Here is a 25,350-nt window from a genome sequence, read left to right as displayed (position 1 = left end):
TTTTAACAACAAAAAAAGAGCAACAGGCATAAAGGAAGAAACAAAACTACTATTTGTAGATGGTATAAATTTTAACCACAAATTTGAACAGAACTGAGAAATTACAAAATTACTGAACATTACATTCAGAGAAGTGGCTAGTTTTGCAAATATAGAATTAAAAATAACTTTCCTATGTAAGAGCAATAACCAACTAGAAAAATATAATGAAAAAAAACGATTTACAGTAACAAAATTGTGTAGAACTTACATGAAGAAAATTAGAAAAACTTAGGAATACTCTATAATCAATGGAAAGGTATGTTTTTGGATAGGAAACAAAATTTGTAAAGGTAATTTTCCCCCAATAGTACTGATATATGGGATTTAACCTATTCCAATCAAAATACCAACGTAAAACCTTAGGAAATCTAAGAAGAGCAAGACTGATCAAGAATCCTTAAAATGACGCACCACAGGATCGGCCCGGTGAAGGCACCGCTGGCCTTGCCTCTGGCAGACAAGTCAGGGAAGTCTGGGTGTCAGGAGGCCAGAGAACAAATATCCACTACAATGAGGACACTGGAACCCTGTCTCCTGAGGGGTAATGTGAGCTAGCTATTGGAGACATAATTTCTAAAAGTAAAACACTTTGCTTGTGAGGTAGTGACCACCCATTCCCAAAGGTCTGATGGGAAATAACACATATGGCAAGTTTATTGACCAGCCATGGATCCAAGCCAACGTCCTCCTCCTCCTCTTGGGGTTTCCTTCCTAGCAGGTTTTCTTCTCAACTCAACAGAGAGGCAAGATTCTAAAGAGCTTTTCCAGGAGCAGGGCTGGGTGGCCAGGCCTGAACGACCCAAACTTCTTTTGGCAAGGGAAAGGCATGAGAGAGCTGTGTGAGCAATTAATTGCAGAACAAAATACAGTGAAAACAGGAGACACTTTTAAATAACACTGTGAAAAGGATTTCTGTAAAACAGTCACTTTTCAACCACAAATTGCAAATGTTATTGAAATTGTTAGTTTAGATCACATAAAATGACAGTGTAAGTCCTTGACATTCCTTGCTGTATTTTCCTAAATTCCAAAGTAAACAATCCCTTTCAACTCTCAGGCTTTAAGGGTATCCTTGGAGGGTTACATGAGTTGCTAACAGAAGCTGTTGACTTAACAAATCAGTAGTTTGGTTCTTTTAGGACCTTTACATTATTTCTCAAGTGTGAATTCCTATGTGGGGGAAAAGCTGGATATACTTTTTTTTTTTTTTTTTTTTTGCAGTACGCGGGCCTCTCACCGTTGTGGCCTCTCCCGTTGCGGAGCACAGGCTCCTGACGTGCAGGCTCAGTGGCCATGGCTCACAGGCCCAGCCGCTCCGCGGCATGTGGGATCCTCCTGGACTGGGGCACAAACCTGCGTCCCCTGCATCGGCAGGCAGACTCTCAACCACTGTGCCACCAGGGAAGCCAAAAGCTGGATATACTTTCAGGACACTCATCACTCTTCACCTTGAAGGTAAGCAGCCCCCAGACTCACATTTCAAAGCATCTTTCAGGGAAGGGATCTGTGACCTATACATTGTTATACAAGTTCACAAAAGAAAGCTCTAGTCCAAAAAGCCTGGTTGCTAACTGAGGTATAGCCCTTGAGGATGTTTTTGGGTTTTTTTCTTCCCCCCTGTGAATTTTCTAAAAACTTAAGGTTTCAGCAAACATGGGTATTTATCCAATTTTGGCTATAATGAGGTTTTCTTATCTGTATCTTTTCAGATAGCCTGGGAATTCAGAATTCCTTAAGGAATATTTCAGGTTGAGGCAGGACCATCAGACCTTTCTCAATCCCACTTCTGTTTTTGGGTCTTACATGCTGAATGGGTTTTTTCATGCCGGGTACAGTTTGAGAGCCGACCAAACCTCCTCCCACACTTTGTACAACCATATGGCCTCTCAGCCTCGTGACTCTGCAGATGAATCACAAATTCTTTGTTTCCTGGGAAGGTTTTCCCACATTCTGGACACTTAAATATCTTCTTCCTTATATGGATTCCTTCATGGCGACTCCGATGAGAATTCTGACGAAAGTTTTTCCCACACTGAGAACATGAATAAGGTTTCTCTCCTGTATGGATTCGCTCATGTTTATTAAGGTTCGTTTTATGATTGAAGCTTTTCCCACAGTGACTACAGTCATAGGGTTTTTCTCCAGTGTGAGTCCTCTGGTGAGAAATAAGGTAAGAACTTTCATTAAACTGTTTCCCACACAGTGGACAAGTATACCATCTTCTTGTTCTCCGATTTCTGGTAAGTGCAATAACACTGATATCCACATATTTTGAGAGTTCCTCTAGTGGAGTATCATTTTCAATGGTAACTAAAAGATTTCTCATTTTCCTTTCCTTTGGAATGGATGTATTTAGTCTTTCCTCTTTCTGGCAATCTGGAGGTTGCTCAGAGACCACGGAGCAATCAATTTCATCATAATCTGAAGACTTTTCTCTCTGATCTTCATTCTCTACAGGTTCTCTCTGAAGATCTTCACCCTCAGGGTTACTGTCACTGACTGTTGAAACAGAGAGAGAATTTAATAACTTTTGAGGGCTATGATACCAGGCAGGAAAAAACAAGTCAGATTTCTCATGAAACAATAACCTTGAAAGTCAGAAATCTGAGGACTGGCTGATAATTGCCATCAACACTTTTCTACCCTTAATGAGGGTGGGATACATGACTGGTAAATCTTTCCATACCCCATAATGCAAGCACACAGTCCTCTTTTTACTTTTCTTTAAAAATTGGAATGAGTGGGACTACATTAAAATATTTTATTTGTTTGTTTTCTGAATAAGCACCAACTACTCACTCAACAAGTTCATACTGACCTTACATTATGTGTAGAGCACTGAGCTAATAAGGACCAGGGGATGAAGGACATAAATACTAAAGGGTACTACTTGTAATCTTTAGGAGGCTAGTAAGTGAATGGTAAGATGAGTTACTTCCAGGTTTTCACTACATTAAATATTAAAATATTATAGTATTAGGTAATATTATAATATCCAATATAGTGAAAAACTGGAAGAATTCAAATGACCACAACTAAAGGAGGTATAGCATCTTCACACAATGGATTATTATTTGGACACTAAAGGATTACTACAATTGATAAAATGAAACTATGGTAGAAGTCAATAGTTGTCATTTTTGGGGAGGAAGGAGAGTAGTGACTGAGCAGGGGGCACAGAGGGATTTCTGGGCTGTTAGGAATAGTCAGTTTTGGGTGTGGTTAGATAAATATGTACATTTTGTGAAAATCTGAGCTGTACACTTAGGATCTGTAGACTTTTCTGCATTTGTATTTCCCCAAAAAAGTCTGTGTAAAATAACAAATTATAAAGACTAGGCAACAAAGTGAAAAAAAAAAGTATGCTCTGAACAGGTGACATGACAAGGGATTTGTCTGACTCCAGGCAACTTACTGATATTAAAGGATTAAAGCAACCACTTAGATAATGTGACTGAACCTGAAGCTAGACTATGAATCTCTGCTGGATTTAGCAGTTTCACACCAATAGAATTTTTTCTTTTAAATTATTTCTTTTAACGATTCCCTTAGGATAATGAAAATGCTGGGTCAAAGCACATGCCAATTTTTATTATAGCTCTTGGTATGAACTGTTATACTGCTTTCCAAACAAGCTGTACAAATTTCAATACAATCATCAACATGTGGTTATCAATTTTACCTAATCTTGCTGGCAGTAGATATAATTTTCCAAATATTTAATAGGTATACAGTGGTTTCTCATTGTAGCTTTACTTTGCACTTTGATTACTGCAAACTAGTAATTTATCTATTGGGCTGAGACTTCTATAAATTTAAATAAATTTTATATATTACAAATCTTAATCTCTTTATCAATCACTACTGATATATTAATGGAAATCTCCCTCTATAATAACTCCACAACTTAAAACCAGAGAAAAAAATTAGTCTTAAAATCTGATAAATTTCTATTGTTTCCTGGCCATTCTTTTTTTTTTTAAGGTATTTTTAAAATTAATTAATTTTTTTGGCTGCATTGGGTCTTTGTTGCTGTGCATGGGCTTTCTCTTTTTGTGGTGAGTGGGGGCTACTCTTCGTTGTGGTACACAGGCTTTTCATGGTGGCTTCTCTTTGTTGTGGAGCACGGGCTCTAGGTGCACAGGCTTAGTTGCTCTGCGGCATGTGAGATATCTTCCTGGACCAGGGATTGAACCTGTGTCCCCTGCATTGCCAGGTGGATTCTTAACCACTGTGCACCCAGGGAAGTCCCCTAGCCATTCTTTTATGACTTATTTTTACAGTTAACTCTAATACATTTGGAGTTTAGTATCACACTGTTTGTTGTTTGTAACATGTCTAATATTGGTAAAACCAGTCAGAACATCCACTTCTACCTTTTCACAAATTTGAACGAGTGTATTTACAGTATAAATAAATTTGGAGGGCACTGCTATCTTTACATGATTTTAGTTTTCCAGTTTAGACCTGTTTCTCTCCAATATTTAAGAATCTTCTTTTCTATTTACCAATAAAACATTTCTCTAGGAGCTGTCTCTCAGATAGCTACAGCTCTGCGTCTCAAGATGTGAGCCCTGTTGGTTTTCAAAGTTAGGGCTTTTGGGGGCTCGTCTCTCAGGTGCAGGTCCTCAAAGGGAGAGAGGAAGATGGCGAAAGAGTAAGACGCGGAGATCACCTTCCTCCCCCAGATACATCAGAAATTCATCTACACGTGGAACAACTCCCACAGAACACCTACTGAATGCTGACAGAAGACCTCAGACCCCCCAAAAGGCAAGAAACTCCCCACATACCTGGGTAGGGCAAAAGAAAAAAGAATAAACAGAGACAAAAGGATAGGGACGGGACCTGCAGCAGTGGGAGGGAGCCGTGAAGGAGGAAAGGTTTCCACACACTAGAAGCCCCTTCGTGGGTGGAGACTGCGGGTGGCGGAGGGGGAAAGCTTGGGGTATGGAGGAGAGCACAGCAACAGGGGTGCGGAGGGCAAGGCGGGGAGATTCCCACACAGAGGATCGGTGCCCTCAGGCACACACCAGCCCAAGAGGCTTGTCTGCTCGGCCGCCGGGGAGGGCGGGGCTGGGAGCTGAGGCTCGGGCTTCGGTCGGAGTGCAGGGAGAGGACTGGGGTTGGTGGCGTGAACACAGCCTGAAGGGTCTAGTGCGCCACGGCTGGCCCAGAGGGAGTCCAGGGAAAAAGTCTGGAGCTGCCGAAGAGGCAAGAGACTTTTTCTTCCCTTTTGTTTCCTGGTGCGCGAGGAGAGGGCATTAAGAGCGCTGCTTAAAGGAGCTCCAGAGACGGGCGCGAGCTGCGGCTAAAGGCGCGGACCCCGGAGACGGGCGTGGGACGCTGGGGCTGCTGCTGCTGCTGCCACAAGGCCTGTGTGTGAGCGCAGGTCACTGTCCACCCCCGCTTCCGGGGAGCCTGTGCAGCCCGCCACTGCCGGGGTCCCGGAACCCAGGGACGGCTTCCCCGGGAAAGTGCACAGAGCGCCTCGGGCTGGAGCAACGTCAGGCCCGCCCCGCACTGCGTGCCCCTCCCTCCCCTCGGCCTGAGTGAGCCAGAGCCCCCGAATCAGCGGCTCCTTTAAACCCGTCCTGTCTGAGCGAAGAACGGACGCCCTCCGGCGACCTATGCACAGAGGCGGGGCCAGGTCCAAGGCTGAGACCCGGGAGCTGTGAGAACAGAGAAGAGACAGGGAAATCTCTCTGTGCAGCCTCGGAGGCAGCGGATTAAAGCTCCACGGTCCGCTTGATGTGCCCTGCGTCTGTGGAGTGCATGAATGGACAGCGAATCATCCCAAATTGAGGAGGTGGACTTTGAGGACAAGATTTAAGATTTTTTTCCCCTTTTCCTCTTTTTACAACGAATTATCCCAAATTAAGGAGGTGGACTTTGAGAGCAAGATTTCAGACTTTTTCCCCTTTTCCTCTTTTTACAACGAATTATCCCAAATTGAGGAGGTGGACTTTGAGAGCAAGATTTTCGATTTTTTTCCCCCTGTTCTCTTTTTGTGAATGTGTATGTGTATGCTTCTGTGTGAGATTTTCTCTGTATAGCTTTGCTTCCACCATAGGTCCCAGGGTTCTATCCGTCCGTTTTTTTTTCAATTACTTTTTTATTTTTAATAACGCTACTATATTTTATACTTTATTCTATTTTACTTTATCTTCTCTTTCTTTTTTTCCTACCTTCCCTTCCTCCCTCCCTCCCTCTGCCCCTTTCTTTCTTTCTTTCATTACCCCTCCCTCCCTCCTGTCTTTCTTTCTTTCCTTCCTCCCTCCCTTCTTCCTTTCACTCTTTCTTTTTCTTTCCTTCCTCCCTCCCTCCTTTCTTTCTTTCTGTCCTCCCTCCCTCCCTCCTTTCTTTCTCTTCCTTCCTTCCTTCCTTTCCTTCTTCCTTTCTTTCTCTCTCTCTTTCTTTCTTCTACTAATTCTTTCTTTCTACTTTTTCTCCCTTTTATTCTGAGCCGGGTAGATAAAACGCTCTTGGTGCTGCAGCCAGGAGTCAGTGCTGTGCCTCTGAGGTGGGAGAGCCAACTTCAGGACACTGGTCCACAAGAGACCTCCCAGCTCCACATAATATCAAGTGGTGAAAATCTCCCAGAGATCTCCATCTCAACACCAGCACCCAGCTTCAGTCAACGACCAGCAAGCTACAGTGCTGGTCACCCTATGCCAAGCAACTAGCAAGACAGGAACACAACCCCACCCATTAGCAGAGAGGCTGCCTAAAAACATAATAAGGACACAGGCACCCCAAAACACACCACCAGACGTGGACCTGTCCACCAGAAAGACAAGATCGAGCCTCAACCACCAGAACACAGGCAGTACTCCCCCACACCAGGAAGCCTACACAACCTACTGAAACAACCTTAGCCACTGGGGACAGACACCAAAAACAACAGGAACTACGAATCTGCAGCCTGCCAAAAGGAGACCCCAGACACAGGAAGATAAGCAAAATGAGAAGACAGAAAAACACACAGCAGGTGAAGGAGCAAGATAAAAACCTACCAGACCTAACAAATGAAGAGGCAATAGGCAGTCTACCTGAAAAAGAATTCAGAATAATGATAGTAAAGATGATCCAAGATTCTATTTCCAAGATCCAAAATCTTGGAAGTAGAATAGACAAAATGCAAGAAACAGTTAACAAGGACCTAGAAGAACTAAAGATGAATCAAGCATCGATTAAAAACTCAATAAATGAAATGAAAAATACTCTAGATGGGATCCATAGCAGAATAACTGAGGCAGAAGAATGGATAAGTGAGGTGGAAGATAAAATAGTGGAAATAACTGATGCAGAGCAAACTAAAGAAAAAAGAATGAAAAGAACAGAGGACAGTCTCAGAGATCTCTGGGACAACATTAAACACACCAACATTCGAATTATAGGGGTTCCAGAATAAGAAGAGAAAAAGAAAGGGACTGAGAAAATACTTGAAGAGATTATAGTTGAAAACTTCCCTAATATGGGAAAGGAAAATGTTAATCAAGTCCAGGAGGCACAGAGAGTCCCACACAGAATAAATCCAAGGAGAAGTACGCCAAGACACATATTAATCAAACTGTCAAAAATTAAACACAAAGAAATCATATTAAAAGCAGCAAGGGAAAAACAACAAATAACACACAAGGGAATCCCCATCACGTTAACAGCTGATCTCTCAGCAGAAACTCTACAAGCCAGAAGGGAGTGGCAGGACATAATTAAAGTGATGAAGGAGAAAAACCTGCAACCAAGATTACTCTACCCAGCAAGGATCTCATTCAGATTTGATGGAGAAATTAAAACCTTTACAGACAAGCAAAAGCTGAGAGAGTTCAGCACCACCAAACGAGCTTTACAACAAATGCTAAAGGAACTTCTCTAGGCAAGAGACACAACAGAAGGAAAAGACCTACAATAACGAACCCAAAACAATTAGGAAAATGGGAATAGGAACATACATATCAATAATTACCTTAAATGTAAATGGACTAAATGCTCCCACCAAAAGACACAGATTGGCTGAATGGATACAAAAACAAGACCCATGTATATGCTGTCTACAAGAGACCCACTTCAGACCTAGAGACACATACAGACTGAAAGTAAGGGGATGGAAAAAGATATTCCATGCAAATGGAAACCAAAAGAAAGCTGGAGTAGCAATTCTCATATCAGACAAAATAGACTTTAAAGACTATTACAAGAGACAAAGAAGGACACTACATAATGATCAAGGGATCGATCCAAGAAGAAGATATAACAATTGTAAATATTTATGCACCCAACATAGGAGCACCTCAATACATAAGGCAAATACTAACAGCCATAAAAGGGGAAATTGACAGTAACACAATCACAGTAGGGGACTTTAACACCCCACTTTCACCAATGGACAGATCATCCAAAATGAAAATAAATAAGGAAACACAAGCCTTAAATGATACATTAAACAAGATGGACTTAATTGATATTTATAGGACATTCCATCCAAAAACAACAGAATACACATTTTTCTCAAGTGCTCATGGAACATTCTCCAGGATAGATCATATCTTGGTTCACAAATCAAGCCTTGGTAAATTTAAGAAAATTGAAATTGTATCAAGTATCTTTTCTGACCACAATGCTATGAGACTAGACATCAATTACAGGAAAAGATCTGTAAAAAATACAAACACATGGAGGCTAAACAATACACTACTCAATAACCAAGTGATCACTGAAGGAATCAAAGAGGAAATAAAAAAATACCTAGAAACAAATGACAATGGAGACACGACGACCCAAAACCTATGGGACGCAGCAAAAGCAGTTCTAAGGGGGAAGTTTATAGCAATACAATCCCACCTTAAGAAACAGGAAACATCTCGAGTAAACAACCTGACCCTGCACCTAAAGCAATTAGAGAAAGAAGAACAAAAAACCCTCAAAGTTAGCAGAAGGAAAGAAATCATAAAGATCAGAGCAGAAATAGATGAAAAAGAAACGAAGGAAACGATAGCAAAGATCAATAAAACTAAAAGCTGGTTCTTTGAGAAGATAAACAAAATTGATAGACCATTAGCCAGACTCATCAAGAAAAAAAGGGAGAAGACTCAAATCAATAGAATTAGAAATGAAAAAGAAGTAACGACTGACACTGCAGAAATACAAAAGATCATGAGAGATTACTACAAGCAACTCTATGCCAATAAAATGGACAACCTGGAAGAAATGGACAAATTCTTAGAAATGCACAACTTGCCAAGACTGAATCAGGAAGAAATAGAAAATATGAATAGACCAATCACAAGCACTGAAATTGAAACTGTGATTAAAAATCTTCCAACAAACAAAAGCCCAGGACCAGATGGCTTCACAGGCGAATTCTATCAAACATTTAGAGAAGAGCTAACACCTATCCTTCTCAAACTCTTCCAAAATATAGCAGAGGGAGGAGCACTCCCAAACTCATTCTACGAGGCCACCATCACCTTGATACTAAAACCAGGCAAGGATGTCACAAAGAAAGAAAACTACAGGCCAATATCACTGATGAACATAGATGCAAAAATTCTCAACAAAATACTAGCAAACAGAATCCAACAGCACATTAAAAGGATCATACACCATGATCAAGTGGGGTTTATTCCAGGAATGCAAGGATTCTTCAATATATGCAAATCAATCAATGTGATACACCATATTAACAAATTGAAGAAGAAAAACCATATGATCATCTCAATAGATGCAGAGAAAGCTTCCGACAAAATTCAACACCCATTTATGATAAAAACCCTGCAGAAAGTAGGCATAGAGGGAACTTTCCTCAACATAATAAAGGCCGTATGTGACAAACCCACAGCCAACATTGTCCTCAATGGTGAAAAACTGAAACCATTTCCACTAAGATCAGGAACAAGACAAGGCTGCCCACTCTCACCACTCTTATTCAACTTAGTTTTGGAAGTTTTAGCCACAGCAATCAGAGAAGAAAAGGAAATAAAAGGAATCCAAATTGGAAAAGAAGTAAAGCTCTCACTGTTTGCAGATGACATGATACTATACATAGAGAATCCTAAAGATGCTACCAGAAAACTACTAGAGCTAATCAATGAATTTGGTAAAGTAGCAGGATACAAAATTAATGCACAGAAATCTCTGGCATTCCTATACACTAATGATGAAAAATCTGAAAGTGAAATCAAGAAAACACTCCCATTTACCATTGCAACAAAAAGAATAAAATACCTAGGAATAAACCTACCTAAGGAGACAAAAGACCTGTATGCAGAAAATTATAAGACACTGATGAAAGAAATTAAAGATGATACAAATAGATGGAGAGATATACCATGCTCCTGGATTGGAAGAATCAATATTGTGAAAATGACTCTACTACCCAAAGCAATCTACAGGTTCAATGCAATCCCTATCAAACTACCACTGGCATTTTTCACAGAACTAGAACAAAAAATTTCAAAATTTGTTTGGAAAAACAAAAGACCCCGAATAGCCAAAGCAGTCTGGAGAACGAAAAATGGACCTGGAGGAATCAGGCTCCCTGACTTCAGACTATACTACAAAGCTACAGTAATCAAGACAGTGTGGTACTGGCACAAAAACAGAAAGATAGATCAATGGAACAGGATAGAAAGCCCAGAGATAAACCCACGCACATATGGTCAACTTATCTTTGATAAAGGAGGCAGGAAGGTACAGTGGAGAAAGGACAGCCTCTTCAATAAGTGGTGCTGGGAAAACTGGACAGGGACATGTAAAAGTATGAGATTAGATCACTCCCTAACACCATACACAAAAATAAGCTCAAAATGGATTAAAGACCTAAATGTAAGGCCAGAAACTATCAAACTCTTAGAGGAAAACATAGGCAGAACACTCTATGACATAAATCACAGCAAGATCCTTTTGGACCCACCTCCTAGAGAAATGGAAATAAAAACAAAGATAAACAAATGGGACCTAATGAAACTTCAAAGCTTTTGCACAGCAAAGGAAACCATAAACAAGACCAAAAGACAACCCTCAGAATGGGAGAAAGTATTTGCAAATGAAGCAACTGACAAAGGATTAATCTCCAAAATTTATAAGCAGCTCATGCAGCTCAATAGCAAAAAAACAAACAACCCAATCCAAAAATGGGCAGAAGAGTTAAACAGGCATTTCTCCAAAGAAGATATACAGATGGCCAACAAACACATGAAAGAATGCTCAACATCATTAATCATTAGAGAAATGCAAATCAAAACTACAATGAGATATCATCTCACACCAGTCAGAATGGCCATCATCAAGAAATCTAGAAACAATAAATGCTGGAGAGGGTGTGGAGAAAAGGGAACACTCTTGCACTGCTGGTGGGAATGTGAATTGGTACAGCCACTATGGAGAACAGTATGGAGGTTCCTTAAAAAACTAAAAATAGAACTACCATATGACCCAGCAATCCCACTACTAGGCATATACCCTGAGAAAACCATAATTCAAAAAGAGACGTGTACCAAAATGTTCATTGCAGCTCTATTCACAATAGCCCGGAGATGGAAACTACCTAAGTGTCCATCATCAGATGAATGGATAAAGAAGATGTGGCACATATATACAATGGAATATTACTCAGCCATAAAAGGAAACGAAACTGAGCTATTTGTAATGAGGTGGATAGACCTAGAGTCTGTCATAGAGTGAACTAAGTCAGAAAAAGACAAATACCGTATGCTAACACATATATATGGAATTTAAGGAAAAAAAATGTCATGAACTTAGGGGTAAAACAGGAATAGAGACACAGACCTGCTGGGGGTGGGCTTGGGGATATGGGGGGGTGCTGTGACGGGGTGGGGGAGAGGCATGGACGTGTATACACTGCCGGGCGTGGGGTGGATGGATGGTGGGGGGTAGCCGCGTGGCACGGGGGGATCGGCTCGGTGCTTTGTGGCCGCCTGGAGGGGTGGGATGGGGAGGGTGGGAGGGAGGGAGATGCAGGAGGGAGGGGATGGGGGAACAGATGTATATGTATGACTGATTCAGTTTGTTGTAAAGCAGAGACTAATAAAAAAAAGCCAAAAAAGAATATAAAAGAAAAAAAATAATAAAAATCTTTTCCATAAAAAAAACATTTCTCTAGTTTACTCTTATCTTACAGTCATTCTGAATGAGAGCTCTCATTATTTTGTGTTTATTTAAGAATGCTATTTATTGGGCTTCCCTCGTGGAGCAGTGGTTAAGAATCCGCCTGCCAGTGCAGGGGACATGGGTTCAAGCCCTGGTCCGGGAAGATCCCACATGCCACGGAGCAACTAAGCCCATGTGCCACAACTACTGAGGCTGCGCTCTAGAGCCCACAAGCCACAACTACTGAGCCCACGTGCCACAAGCCTAGAGCCCGTGCTCCGCAACGAGAAGCCACTGCAATGAGAAGCCTGTGCACTGCAAGGAAGAGTAGTAGCCCCCTCTCGCCACAGCTAGAGAAAGCCCACACACAGCAATGAAGACCCAACGCAGCCAAAAATAAATTTTAAAAAAGAATGCTATTTATTGATTGTTAAATATTTATTCCTATCAACCTACTTTAAAACTATTAAATATAATAATGTTTTAGTTGATCCTTTTAGATTTTCTAAGTACAAATCATATTTTGGTTCCCTCTCCAATATTCATTCTTCTCAACCTCTTTTTCTTATCTTCTTGCTTTAGAAAATTAGTTAATGATATTAATAGTGATAGTAGGTTTCTTTATTCTCAGTTTTCAGGAATTACCATCAGCGTTTTATGAATGATTATAAACATTAGGTTATATTAAAGAGCTAAATATCTGTTTTCAGAACAATTAGTTGCAACTCATATGATTTTTCTTATTTTTCTGAAAGGGTCAATGAAAATACAGTCGACTTCAACAACACAGGTTTGAACTGTGAAAGTCCACTTATACGCAGAATGTTTTCAACAATAAGTACTACAGTACCGTGCAATCCAAGGTTGGTTGAATCTGCAGATGTGGAATCATGGATATAGAGGAACAGCGGGTATGGGGGGCTGACTATCAATTATGCATTGATTTTTGACTGCTGGGAGGGTCAGCACCCCTTATCCCTGTGTTGTTCATGGGAAACTGTATTTTACCTTCCTTTACTGTAGTAACTTTAAAAATAAAATAATTTTAGTAGCTAATATATTTATATGGCTCAAAAAATCAAAACATGAAAAAGTATACATAGAGAGCGTTACTCTCATCCCTCTCCCCATCCATTCTATTCATTCCCCAGACAGGTAGCAGTTTTATTAAATTCTTTTTGTTTTCCCATTGTTTCTTTAGGCAATACGTTTTCTTTTTCTCCCCGTTTCTTACATAAAAGGTAGTACACTATGTATATTTCTGCTACTTGCCTTACTTCAGTCACTATATTCCAGTGCACAGAGATTATCATGGTATGATGTGTGGAAACATACTGTATTCAACCAGCCCCCTGCAGAAACACTTGGATTGTTTTCAACTTTGTGTTTTTACAAACAATACCACAACGAATAAACCTTGTTTATACATTATTTTGAATGTGTGCTATTGCTATTATCTGTAATTCAGATTCCCTGAAGTGGGTCTGCTAGAGCAAAAGGTAAATGCATCTGTAATATGGGTGATTACAAATTCTCATAAACAGGAACTGTACCATTCTGCATGCCCACCAGCAATATACCCATCTCCCAACAACCTCACCACCAATGTGTTGTTAAGTTTCTGATTTCTATAAATCTGATAGATTTTTTTAAAAAAAGGTAACTCAGTAAAGGTTTTATTTGCATTTCTAATTATGAGTAGGGCTGGACATCTTTCATGTATTTTATTTTTTAAATTTCTTTTATTAATTAATTAATTTATTTTTGGCTGCGTTGGGTCTTCATTGCTGAGTGTGGGCTTTTTCTAGTTGCGATGAGCAGGGGCTACTCTTTGTTGCCGTGTGCAGGTTTCTCGTTGCAGTGGCTTCTCTTGTTGCAGAGCACGGGCTCTAGGCACATGGGTTTCAGTAGTTGTAGCTCACAGGCTCTAGAGCACAGGCTCAGTAGTTGTGGCGCATGGGCTTCGTTGCTCCGCAGCATGTGGGATCTTCCTGCACCAGGGCTCGAACCCATGTTCTCTGCACTGGCAGGCGGTTTCTTAACCACTGTGCTGCCAAGGAAGCCCTCTTTCATGTATTTTAGAGTAATTTGTATTTCTGAGAAAATCTGTTGATCTTTCTCTTCCCAATTTCTAGAAATTCTTAATAAATTAGGAAGATTAGGCTTTTGTCTGATATAAGGTGCAAATATTTACCTCCAATTTACTGCATTTTATTTGCTCAGATATTTTTTATTTTGTCATACAGAAGTTTAAAATTTTTTAGGTACTTTATTGATCTTTTCTTTCAAGACTTCTGGATTTTTGAGTCTTAATTAGAAAAGCCTTCCTAGGCCACAGTTATAAAGGAATTCACCCTTTGATCCACTGGGAGTTTTTCTTGGTGTGCAAAGTAAGGTATGATTCACCAAATGGCTACTAAGTTGTCACAACACCTTTTATCAAAAAGTCCCTCTTGGGCCTCCCTGGTGGCGCAAGTGGTTGAGAGTCCGCCTGCCGATGCAGGGGATACGGGTTCGTGCCCCGGTCTGGGGGGATCCCATATGCCGCGGAGCGGCTGGGCCCTTGAGCCATGGCCGCTGAGCCTGCGCGTCCGGAGCCTGCGCGTCCGGAGCCTGTGCTCCGCAGCGGGGGAGGCCACAACAGTGAGAGGCCCGCATACCGCAAAAAAAAAAAAAAAAAAAAAAAAAAAAAAGTCCCTCTTTACCTTGCTGACTGGAGATTCCAACTTTACCACAAACTAAATCCTCATGTGTATTTGAAGCTATTTCTGCACTTTTTTTTAACTTAATTAATTTTGTTATTAATTAGTTTATTTTTGGCTACGTTGGGTCTTCGTTGCTGCACGCGGGGCTTTCTCTAGTTGCGGAGAGCGGGGGTTACTCTTCTTTGCAGTCCACGGGCTCCTCATTGCAGTGGCTTCTATTGTTGCAGAGCATGGGCTCTAGGCGCGCAGGCTTCAGTAGTTGTGGCACACGGGCTTCAGTAGTTGTGGCGCATGGGCTTAGTTGCTCTGCAGCATGTGGGATCTTCTCCGACCAGGGATTGAACCCATGTTCCCTGCACTGGCAGGTGGATTCTTAACCACTGTGCCACGAGGGAGGTCCCTGGACTTCTTATTCCATCCCACTGGTCTATCTAGTCACATGCCAATACTATATACTGTTTTCATGACAGGCTTTAGAGGCTGCTTTAATACCTGATACGGCTAGAACCCTCCTGCGCCACTGCTCTTCTTTTCAATTTTCCCTGTTACTTGTAGTTATTTTTCCATTTGAATTTGAGATCGGACTGCCTAGTTCCAGGGGAAAAAAATCCTATTGGCTTTGTTAAAGGGATTACATTGAATTCATAAATCAATTTGGGGAGAACTGACCTTTTTTTATATTAAAATCTTCCCCACCAAGAACATGATACTTCTTTCCATTCATTCAAATCTACTTCTGTGTCTTTTAGAAGTGTTTTAAAGTTTTCCTCATAATTTTTGCACACTTCTTAAGTTTATTCCTAGGTGTTTAATCTTTTTTGTTCCTACTGTGTATCTTCTAAATGATTGTGTTTGCATGAATGATTTCGGTATAATAATTTTACATCTCGTTGCCTTACTAAATGCTTATTATTCGGAATAAGCTTTCAGACATTCTTTGGGATTTTCCAGCTACACAATTATATTATATGTAAATAGGTGTAGTTTTATCTTTCTCTTAAGTTCTTATAATACAGCTAATTTCCTTCTCATTTAACTGCACTGGCTAATACCTGAAACAAAATATTAAATAGTAGTAGTGGTAGTGGGCTTCACTGTTGTATTCCTAATTCTAGTGGGAATGCCCCCAGTGTTTCCCATTAAAGATGATGCTGGCTGAAAGAATATGTAGCCCATTAAGGAAGTACCCATTAGTCACTAGTTTGTTAAGTGTTCTTAGAAAGAAGAGGTTTGTATTTTGTCAAATATCTTTTCAATAACTATGAAAATGATCATAGGCTATTTCTTTTTATTTTCAGATGGATAGACTTATAACAAATAGACTTTCTATGACTAAATTATTTTTGTATTCCTGGAATAAATCTTATTTGGTCATTGCAATTTTCATCAGGTTGTGATATCTTTGTTACACTAATGTCATAAAAAGAACCTGGAAGTTTTCCTTCTTTTTCTATACTCTGAAAGTTCTCACAGAATTTGAACTGTCAAATTTTTAAAGATTTACAAGAATTTTCTGTGAAACTAAGGCTAGTCCTTTTTCTTGTGTGTGGGACTAGTTTTTTGACAATTTCAGTTTCCTCTATGGAAACTGGTTTATCTATTTGTGTGTAAATCTTTCTACTTATTAGTTCCTCTATTTTTTCTATTTTTAACTTATTGATTTCTAAGTTTGTATTTATTAATATTTTGTTCCTGTTTTCCCTTATCTTGTTTTCCTAACTTTGAGTCAGAGGCTTAATTAATTTCTGTAAACCAGTATACATGTTTTTACATCCCTGCATATACTTATGAGTACCACTTTAGATTATACCATAGATTCTGATACATAGTGTTTTGCAGAAAAATTATGCGATTTTAATTTGTATTACTCCTTTGACCCAAAGTTACTTAATAGTTTTAAACTTTACTGGTAGAAAGAAATTGTTTTCTCTGATTTCATTATTAATTTCTAGTTGTATTGCATTGTGATAGATCCTAATGTATAATTTCTACTCTTTGTGTTTTTGCTGCATAGTATGTAGTCAATTTGTGTCAATCTTGGAAAGGTATATTCTCTTACCACAGTAGAGGGCAGATACAACCATAAGAACTATCTCACTGAGAATTTAAGTGCTCTACCTTTTTGGTTGTTTTCATGTGGTTTACTTGGACTGAGACACAAATTCTGTCTTCCTCTGTCAAGGGCCTTCCTTTTGATTCCTGTCCCCACGAGGTTCATTTCCTTACACTTTTCCCTTTGCAAACCGACCAAATGTTACTATTTCAACTATCAGCTATATGCTGATGACTCCCAAATCTCTACATCCTTACATCTGACCTCCAATCCCCAATGTCCAAGTGCCCAGAGGATAACCTCATTTTATTTCCTTCCATGGACTGAATATCATCTAAAATCAAATCCGTGTTCTTCCAAACTCTGCTCCTGGGTCCAAATCCTGCCTTGACTTATCATAGCTCTTTACAGCTGTAACTCAGAAGCTCTTAGAGGGTAGAAATGGAGCATTATATATATTTTTAACCTCCTGAATATCAACTCCAAAACCCAACCCTGCCTGAGGGGAAAACAGCATTTATTAAATGTGGTGAATGACTCGAAGCTTAAATCATCAGCTTCAGAGTATGGACAAGGGAGAAGAAAGGAGAGGGTGAGGATTGGGTCTCAGGGCTTCAACGTTCAGGGCCAAAGTGTTCCTGGAGTTGGCAACATGCCCAACAGTCAGTCACCCAAAATAAATGCTAGCTTTGCCTAAGACTCAGGGAAAACTCAGTGTAATAAATCTGATCTGTTTATACGGTTTCCTAAAATAAAATATTACATACAATAATCTATGGGAAATTAACCAGGCCTATTATGTACCACCACCCCAACCATACAGGATAAGACAACTACAGAGTTGAGTAATCATTTTGTATTTTTGTCACCCTAGGCAACTCACAAAACCTCAGCCTCAGAACCAGTCTTGAAGGCAAGGTAAAAAGTATTAGGCATTCAGCAAGATGATTTTTGAGGGACCCTGGCTCTAGGGTAGCAGTATGTTTCTAGGGAAAAACTGAAGCATCTCTAAGCAGCTTACAGAGAAGCTGCTGCCAGATGAGTTCCTATGTAGCACTTGTTAGCCACTACTGGGAAATGAGTACAAATGAAGAAGGCTTCATTCACCAACCGTATAGGAAATTCACTGATGAAACTATGAGAAATGCAGCAAGGAGGCAGTACTGTACTGGGCCAAGACTGTAAGCTCTGGTGTTAGATTCCCTGAGTCTAAATCCCTGCTCTACTACCTACTGCTGTGTGACCTTTAGCAAATTTCTTAACTTTTCTCTGCTTCAGTTCCATCATCTATGAAATAGTAATGATTCCTATACCCCACAGTACTATCATAAGAATTACATAAGATAATAAATGCATGCAAAGTAGTTAGAAATGTCTAGCACATATTGGCACACAAGTGCTTAATAAGTGCCAGATGTTATTTCCATCAAAAGTGGGATATATTTTCTCTTACACTAGTAGGCTTCACAGCTATTGAACATCAAGGAAAAAAAAAAGACTTAAAAGAATTAGTCATGTGTCCAATAAATACACTGATGTAAAATATACCTGTGGGGAGAATACCACTGGGTGCAGAGATTCAGAAACAGTATACTCGCATTTTCTATCTGTTTAAATATTTGATGTGAGTATATCAACCTCAAGTCTTGCTTACCAAGAGAAGTTCCCTCCTTACTGCCCCCAAGATACAGGGAAAATGGCCACTCACAGCTGGAGAAGGCTCTGCCACATGGAATAAATCAAAAATTAAATGTGTATGAACAGGTACTTAGCTGGTGTGAACAATGTCTCAAAAAAGTCTGAGATGAAACAGAACATGCTTTTCCCATAGTCTTCAATCTGAACACACGAGGGACTTGATTTCTTACCCAGTAACATCATCTCCCCAATACTGTTGTCTTGAATCTCTGAGGTGGGCTGCTGAACAGGATCCAAGCTTACACATTCTTCTTGGGAGTGAAATACATTCAAATCCTCAAAGACCACCAGCTCCTGAAAGAGCAACAGGCCCCCTTCCTCTTAGTAACAGAGGTTCCTTGACAGCCCTGCTGTTAAGAAAGACCAAGATCAGGGAAGGGATGGCAAAAGGGATCTAGAAGTCCCACGCAGACAGGAAAGCCAGGATCAGAGAGGAGCCAGAGGAAGAAAAAAAAAGATGACTGTCCAAGGAGGCAGTGAAGAAAGAGCCCCATCTCCCTGCTGACTCCCAAGAGTGGGTTTATATATATGGGAGGGCTGCAAGAGTAGAGAAGGTGATGCACTCAAACAGTGAACAGGAAAACTGAACCCACCTCAGACTCAGCTTTCAAACACAGAGACACTGTCTCCTGTTTCTGCTGGATTCCTTCTCTGGGTAGAAGCTTCACTAAGGGATGAGGTTGCACTGGGGAAAGAGGAAGCTGTAGTTAATAGAAAAGTCAGGGATTCTGATATGGAGACTCTACCCACATCTTGAAGCCAGGCTGTCCTCATTCCTTTGGTAGGTAACTCAAGGCTTTTTCTGTTCCTATGAGCCCAGTCAGAGATCAATCCACAAACCACAGGGTCTTGAACCTATATGGAGTCTCTTCACTATGAAAAGGATATTCCCCTAAGCACCTTTTAAAATTCCCATTACTACTAAGGGGAAGGATGGGGAAAGGTAAAGTCTGAAGATGCCCACAGCAAGCACAAAAGTTAACAAAATTCCACATAAGCTGAAGTCAATTCAATAATTCATCCACATTCCTTTATCCTAAAAAGATACTCCCCCTCCCCCAATGTCTGGGTAAAACTGACACTACAGAAAAGATACACACTGTTCATTCTGTGGCTTTACACACACTTAGCAAACCATTCAAGCTCCAGCTTGAGAAAAAAATACTCCCTCTCCCTGGCATGTTGACTTATTGGAATCAACTCTTTTTTTTCCGACACCCACCAACCTAACTTGAATTCATTACTAACAGGGAAGTCTAGCTCAGCCCCCAGTACCATCCCCTTCTCTTCTAGTAAAACAGTATGTGCTTCTTACCTCTGTTCTGAAGGTTTGAGCTCACATCCTTCACAATAACCAAGGTCTCCTTGACTTTCTGACCGGGCTGGACTAGGCCTGGCTTGGGCAAGAAGGTGAGGAAGTGCTCCAGAACCAGCTGGTGAATGGTCTTGGGCCCACTAGTAGCATCTCGACGTAGATCTTGGCCCAGCTTGGAGTTAGGAGGAACTCTCAGTATAAAGGAACTCTTTGGCTTTGGGGGTATAGGAACCACTTTTGCAGCCATCGTGCCTTGAAATCACACACACACTTGTTTCTGCAGAGCTTCAAGAGTCACCTCTTACTGGAGGAAACCTGTCAGTCACGCTGTAGATGAGAGAAACCATGAGTCAGGCTGGAGATGCCTGCACTCCAGTATGTGTCTTGCAAAGTGAGGCCACATGAGATCTAAATCAAAAAGGAAAGATAAACTACGGTAGGGAACTCACAACCGTAAGGAAGATCCCTGACCCGATACTCTTAGCAAGGCCTGAAAGGAATATCCTGAGAATGAAAGCAGAAGATGTTCAAACCGCAAGGGCCATCCTCATGAGAAAATGAAGTGCAAACTCCACTGGGAAGAAAGGTTTAACTCATGCTGGTAGAAGAAGCAGTGGGCCAGAAAACAGGAAATCCGGGGTCCAATACCGAGGGCATCTGTTTACAAGTCAACTTGGCCACCGAATCTGGCCTCACTGCGTCCCTTGGACCGCAGGTCCCTCGGATGCCCTTCCAGGGGTTGGTGATGGTTCAAGGAGCAAACGCAAGGCCGCATGAGGTGTCTACGTGTGGCCTGCTGACTCCTTTCCGCCCTCAAAGCCCTGTAAGAGTGACAGGGGACATCCCGGTAGGGCCCACCAGGCCAGGCCCGCTCTGCAGCCTCTCCCAGTGGCCAAGGGGCACCTTCACCGCAAAGCCCAGCTGGTGGCATTGCCTGGGGTGCGCTCCCGGCTACCTATCCGGCCAGGCTCCCCTAGCAATAGACTCTGTTCCGCTCCCCAGAGGCCACCTCAGCCTGGTTCCCGCCCTCCCGGAGTCCCTCACCTCTTGGGGTTCTGCCGCCCCTGGGCGCTCACTGGGGACAGCCCAGAGACCCAGACTCGGGGAGAGACCGGGAAACTAGGCTCGAGAGGCCAAGCCCTCCCCTCGCCCTTCGGGATGTCCTCACAGGTAGCCGGCGACTACTGGTGTGCGCCGCCGTCAGATGGGTAGGACGGCAGGGACGCGATGCCTTCTGGGAGGCCGGGCGCCTAGGCAGCAGTGACGTCACGCCCGGTGCCCCGTTTCCGGTGCGGAAGTCTGGTCTCCTCGCTTGGAGCGAGCGGTCTGCGCTTGGGAAGGCGAGGCTCGAGGCCGGCCGGCGGAGCTCTCAGGGACGCAGGGAGGCCAGGTTGGCAGCAGCCACTCTCTCTGCGGCTGCACCTGGGAGATTGAAAGCAGAAGGCTGGCTCAAACCCTCCAAGACAGGTGGGCACCACTCCAAATAGGACGGTCTAGCTACAAGGGCTGCTGGGAAATGTAGTTCGGTGCCAAACAGCCAATAGGAGATCTCCAGGCGCCGCGGTTGGGGCGGGGCAGGGCCGGGGCTCGACCGGAAGCGGGCCGTCTGACGGACCGGAAGGTCTGTGAGAGGCCGACACAGTTTCCGCCCCAGCCTATGGGGTCTGTCAAAAAGTTGTGGCGGCGAGGTGGTGGTAGGTTGTGGGTTTTGTCCGCTCTAGGGTCCTGTTACAACCGTCCCTTTCGGCAGGGGCGGCCTTTCGGTCAGAGCCGGGCGAAGCTCCCCTCCCCTTTTGGCCAACTTCTACACAGCGGTCTGGACCGGCCATCTTATTTTCTCAGGAATTCTAGCTGTCCATCTCCGTTACCGTCCTCAATTCGTCTTTCTTTCTGCATTGTTCCCATACTCGGTTCATTTTCCAGTGAGGCAGTGATCAGGAACTGGGGCCACACAAGAGCAGGGATTGCCCTATTCTATGTAAACGCCAGCCTCAGGCAGGATGACTAAAGTGAAAATAGGAGTTCTGTTTCTTAACGGTAACTATAGGTGACTCACTCAGCTGTGATCTAAAACATGTTATAAAGAGAGTAGTGTTAAAACCGTGTGGCAGGGGCTTCCCTGGTGGCGCAGTGGTTAAGAGTCCACCTGCTAATTCAGGGGACACGGATTTGAGCCCTGGTCCGGGAAGATCCCACATGCGGCGGAGCACCTAAGCCCATGTGCCACAGCTACTGAGTCTGCGCTCTAGAGCCCCTGAGCCACAACTACTGAAGTCCTCGTGCCTAGAGCCCGTGCTCCTCAACAAGAGAAGACAGCGCAATGAGAAGCCCACACACCGCAATGAAGCATAGCCCCTGCTCAGCACAGCTAGAGAAAGCTCTCGCGCAGCAACGAAGACCCAACACAGCAATAAATAAATAAATAAACAAACAAACAAATAAAATAAAATAGAAAAAACTGGCAACAAAACTTAAAAAAAAGGATACCTGTCTTTCCAGACATCAAAATTACGAAAAAAAACCTTCTTTAATCAAAGCAGTGTAGTTTGAACTACGCGTGAATAAATAGAACAGTATAGCCAAAATTGATCTGAATATATGTCGACCTGTATGTAAGGATAGCATTTAACTTGGTGCTAGCAGAAACTGTCTATTCTTCTGGGAAAAAAGGCTCTTGTCTTTACACTACACACAAAGAGATGGAACTTAATAGCCAATGAAAGAACACTTAAGAGAAGGTTAAGTTTAATATTGAGGCAAAATAGGAAACTGAGGTGCTTTAAAGTAAAATATAAGCTTGAGTGGCTGTATTTTAAAAAAAAACTTTAGAAAACAATATTAATAAAATCAAGCAGTAGACTGGGACATAATTGTAGAAGATAAACCAGATAAAGACTAAGGCATTGGGCTTCCCTGGTGGCACAGTGGTTGAGAATCTGCCTGCTAATGCAGGGGACATGGGTTCGAGCCCTGGTCTGGGAGGATCCCACATGCCACGGAGCAACTAGGTCCGTGAGCCACAACTACTGAGCCTGCACGTCTGGAGCCTGCTCCGCAACAAGAGAGGCCGCGATAGTGAGAGGCCCGCGCACCGCGATGAAGAGTGGCCCCCGCTTGCCGCAACTAGAGAAAGTCCTCGCACAGAAACGAAGACCCAACACAGCAAAAATAAATAAATTAATAAACTCCTACCCCCAACATCTTCTTAAAAAAAAAAAAAAGACTAAGGCATTCCCAGCATACAAAGAGCTCCTGCTAACTGACCAAAGACTAAGGCAAAAGCTATGAAATTCCAAAGAGGAGAAAAACTAAATGATCATTAACATTTGAAAAGATGCTTAGTGGGAATTCCCTGGTGTTTCAGTTGTTAGGAGTCTGTGCTTCCACTGCAGTGGGCATGGGTTCCATCCCTGGTTGGGGAACTAAGATCCTGCATGCCCCTTCATGCAGTGCGGCAGAAAGAAAGAGGAAGGAAGGGAAGGAAGGAAAGAAAAGAAAGAATGAAAAGATGCTTAGCCACTTTGGAAACAGTTTGGCAGTCTTTCAGAATGTTAACATAGAATTACTTCTATAGGATCCAGCAATTCCATTCCTAGGTATAAGCCCAAGAGAAGTGAAAACTTGTACCTGAATAGCAGCATTATTCATAATGGCTGAAAAGTAGAAACAACCTGTCTATTGAACAGATTAACAAGATATAGTATATCCATATAATGGGTTATTAGTTAGCAGTAAAAAAGGAACAAAGCAGTGATACATGCTGCAACATGGATGAACTTTGAAACATTGTGCTAAGCCAGAGAACCCGGTGACACAAGACTTTGTGTGATTCTTATGTGAAATGTCCAGAATAGGCAAATCCATAGAGATAAAAAGGTTAGTGGTAGCCAGGGGCCGGGGGCAGAGGGGAATAGCAAGTGAATGCTAAGTGGCGCAGGGTTTGTTTTGGGGGTGATAAAAATGTTGTGGAATTAGTGGTGATGTTTGTACACATTGTGGATATACTAAAAACCACTTAGTTGTGTATTTAAAAGGGTGAATTTTATGCTATGAGAATTATATCTCAATTAAAAAAGACCACCAGACAGGGAAAATTACGTCCTACAAATACAAATGTTTAGTATGTAAAATATTTATGAAGAAGTACTACAGACAACTAAGTTCAAAATCTAGAGTCCACATGGCAAGTAGTTAAAGGACCTGTACCATTTTTATAGACTTGATGGAAGCAATTTTCACATGTTGAAGTATAGGGAAGTCATTCTGGCTTATACGTGATTTGGCTTGACCTTTATACTAACTAGAACAGGCCTGTCTTATGGCCTGTCAAACATACATCTGCTTTAACCATTTTTTTTTGCAGTACACAGGCCTCTCACTGTTGTGGCCTCTCCCGTTGTGGAGCACAGGCTCCGGACGCACAGGCTCAGCAGCCATGGCTCACGGGCCCAGCCGCTCCGTGGCATGTGGGATCTTCCCAGACCGGGGCACGAACCCGCGTCCCCTGCATCAGCAGGCGGACTCTCAACCACTGCGCCACCAGGGAAGCCCTGCTTTAACCATTTGAAAAAAGAAAAAGGAATACAGTTAGCAGATTGTTTAGAATGTCCACTTTGAAGATAGGGATAGGGCTTCCCTGGTGGCGCAGTGGTTGAGAGTCCGCCTGCCGATGCAGGCGACGCGGGTTCGTGCCCCGGTCTGGGAGGATCCCACATGCCACGGAGCGGCTGGGCCCGTGAGACATGGCCGCTGAGGCTGCGCGTCCGAGAGCCTGTGCTCCGCAACGGGAGAGGCCACAACAGTGAGAGGCCCGCGTACAGGGAAAAAAAAAAAAAAAAGATAGGGATAAATGCCCCCCCTTCCCCGCCCCCATGATGCCAATGCTGGTACTCCTTTGAAGATGAAGTTCTCTTCCCAGACACCAAGGTCATGCTAACTAGCTGTGTGCATGCTAATCTGTCCCTTTTGAAACCTTGAAGGAATGTACCTCTGTCATGTTTGATGTTTCTTCTTTGTTCTGACAAGATATAAAACTGTGGTTCAGGTATCCAAAATAGAGCCAGGTGGGACTTGTCTGGTGGTCCAGTGGGTAAGACTCTATCCTCCCAGTGCAAGGGGCCTGGGTTTGATCCCTGTTTGGGGAACTTAATCCTGCATGCATGCTGCAACTAAGAAGCCTGCATGCTGCAAGTAAAGATCCAGCACAGCCAAAATAAATTAAGAAATAAATATTAAAACAAAAATAGAGCTGGGTGGTGATTGAGGTGTAGTTTCAGACATGTGCCTGCATCATTGAGACCCTGAATTTTCTGAACTGTATCAAACTCAAGGATACCACAAGCCATTTTCAAAACAGTATCTGCTAGTAGCTGCCAGCTGCAACCTAATGGTCCAACGTTTCCCCTTGTAACTTTGCAACTATTTTG

General features: G+C 42.3%; 1 protein-coding gene and 1 long non-coding RNA gene across 3 annotated transcripts in view; one reads left to right on the top strand and one right to left on the bottom strand.

Moving 5' to 3' along the window:
• Positions 1-258: 258 nt before the first annotated feature.
• On the bottom strand, positions 259-21,213 carry ZNF200 (zinc finger protein 200). 2 transcript variants are annotated; one of them, XM_060078876.1, is made up of 5 exons: positions 20,969-21,213; positions 19,925-20,251; positions 19,203-19,294; positions 18,780-18,903; positions 259-2,541 (listed from the first exon to the last, which is right to left on the bottom strand). In XM_060078876.1, exons 2-5 carry the CDS (start codon positions 20,169-20,171, stop codon positions 1,817-1,819), a joined length of 1,188 nt encoding a protein of 395 aa, XP_059934859.1. In that variant the 5' UTR covers positions 20,172-20,251; positions 20,969-21,213; the 3' UTR covers positions 259-1,816. The 2 variants fall into 2 exon arrangements, with proteins under 2 accessions (XP_059934859.1, XP_059934860.1); XM_060078877.1 differs by lacking the exon at positions 18,780-18,903 and having other exon boundaries at positions 2,405-2,541.
• Positions 21,210-25,350, top strand: part of LOC132476728 (uncharacterized) — a 25,346-nt gene continuing 21,205 nt past the window's right edge. The window contains exon 1 of the long non-coding RNA XR_009530163.1: positions 21,210-21,391. This is a non-coding gene — a long non-coding RNA (uncharacterized LOC132476728). The remainder of the gene's footprint in view (positions 21,392-25,350) is intronic.

Source organism: Mesoplodon densirostris, chromosome 16 (assembly GCF_025265405.1).
Source record: "Mesoplodon densirostris isolate mMesDen1 chromosome 16, mMesDen1 primary haplotype, whole genome shotgun sequence".
Taxonomy (NCBI): domain Eukaryota; kingdom Metazoa; phylum Chordata; class Mammalia; order Artiodactyla; family Ziphiidae; genus Mesoplodon; species Mesoplodon densirostris.
The sequence above is the reverse complement of the archived record's forward strand: the minus strand, read 5'-3'. Positions and strand labels throughout refer to the sequence as shown.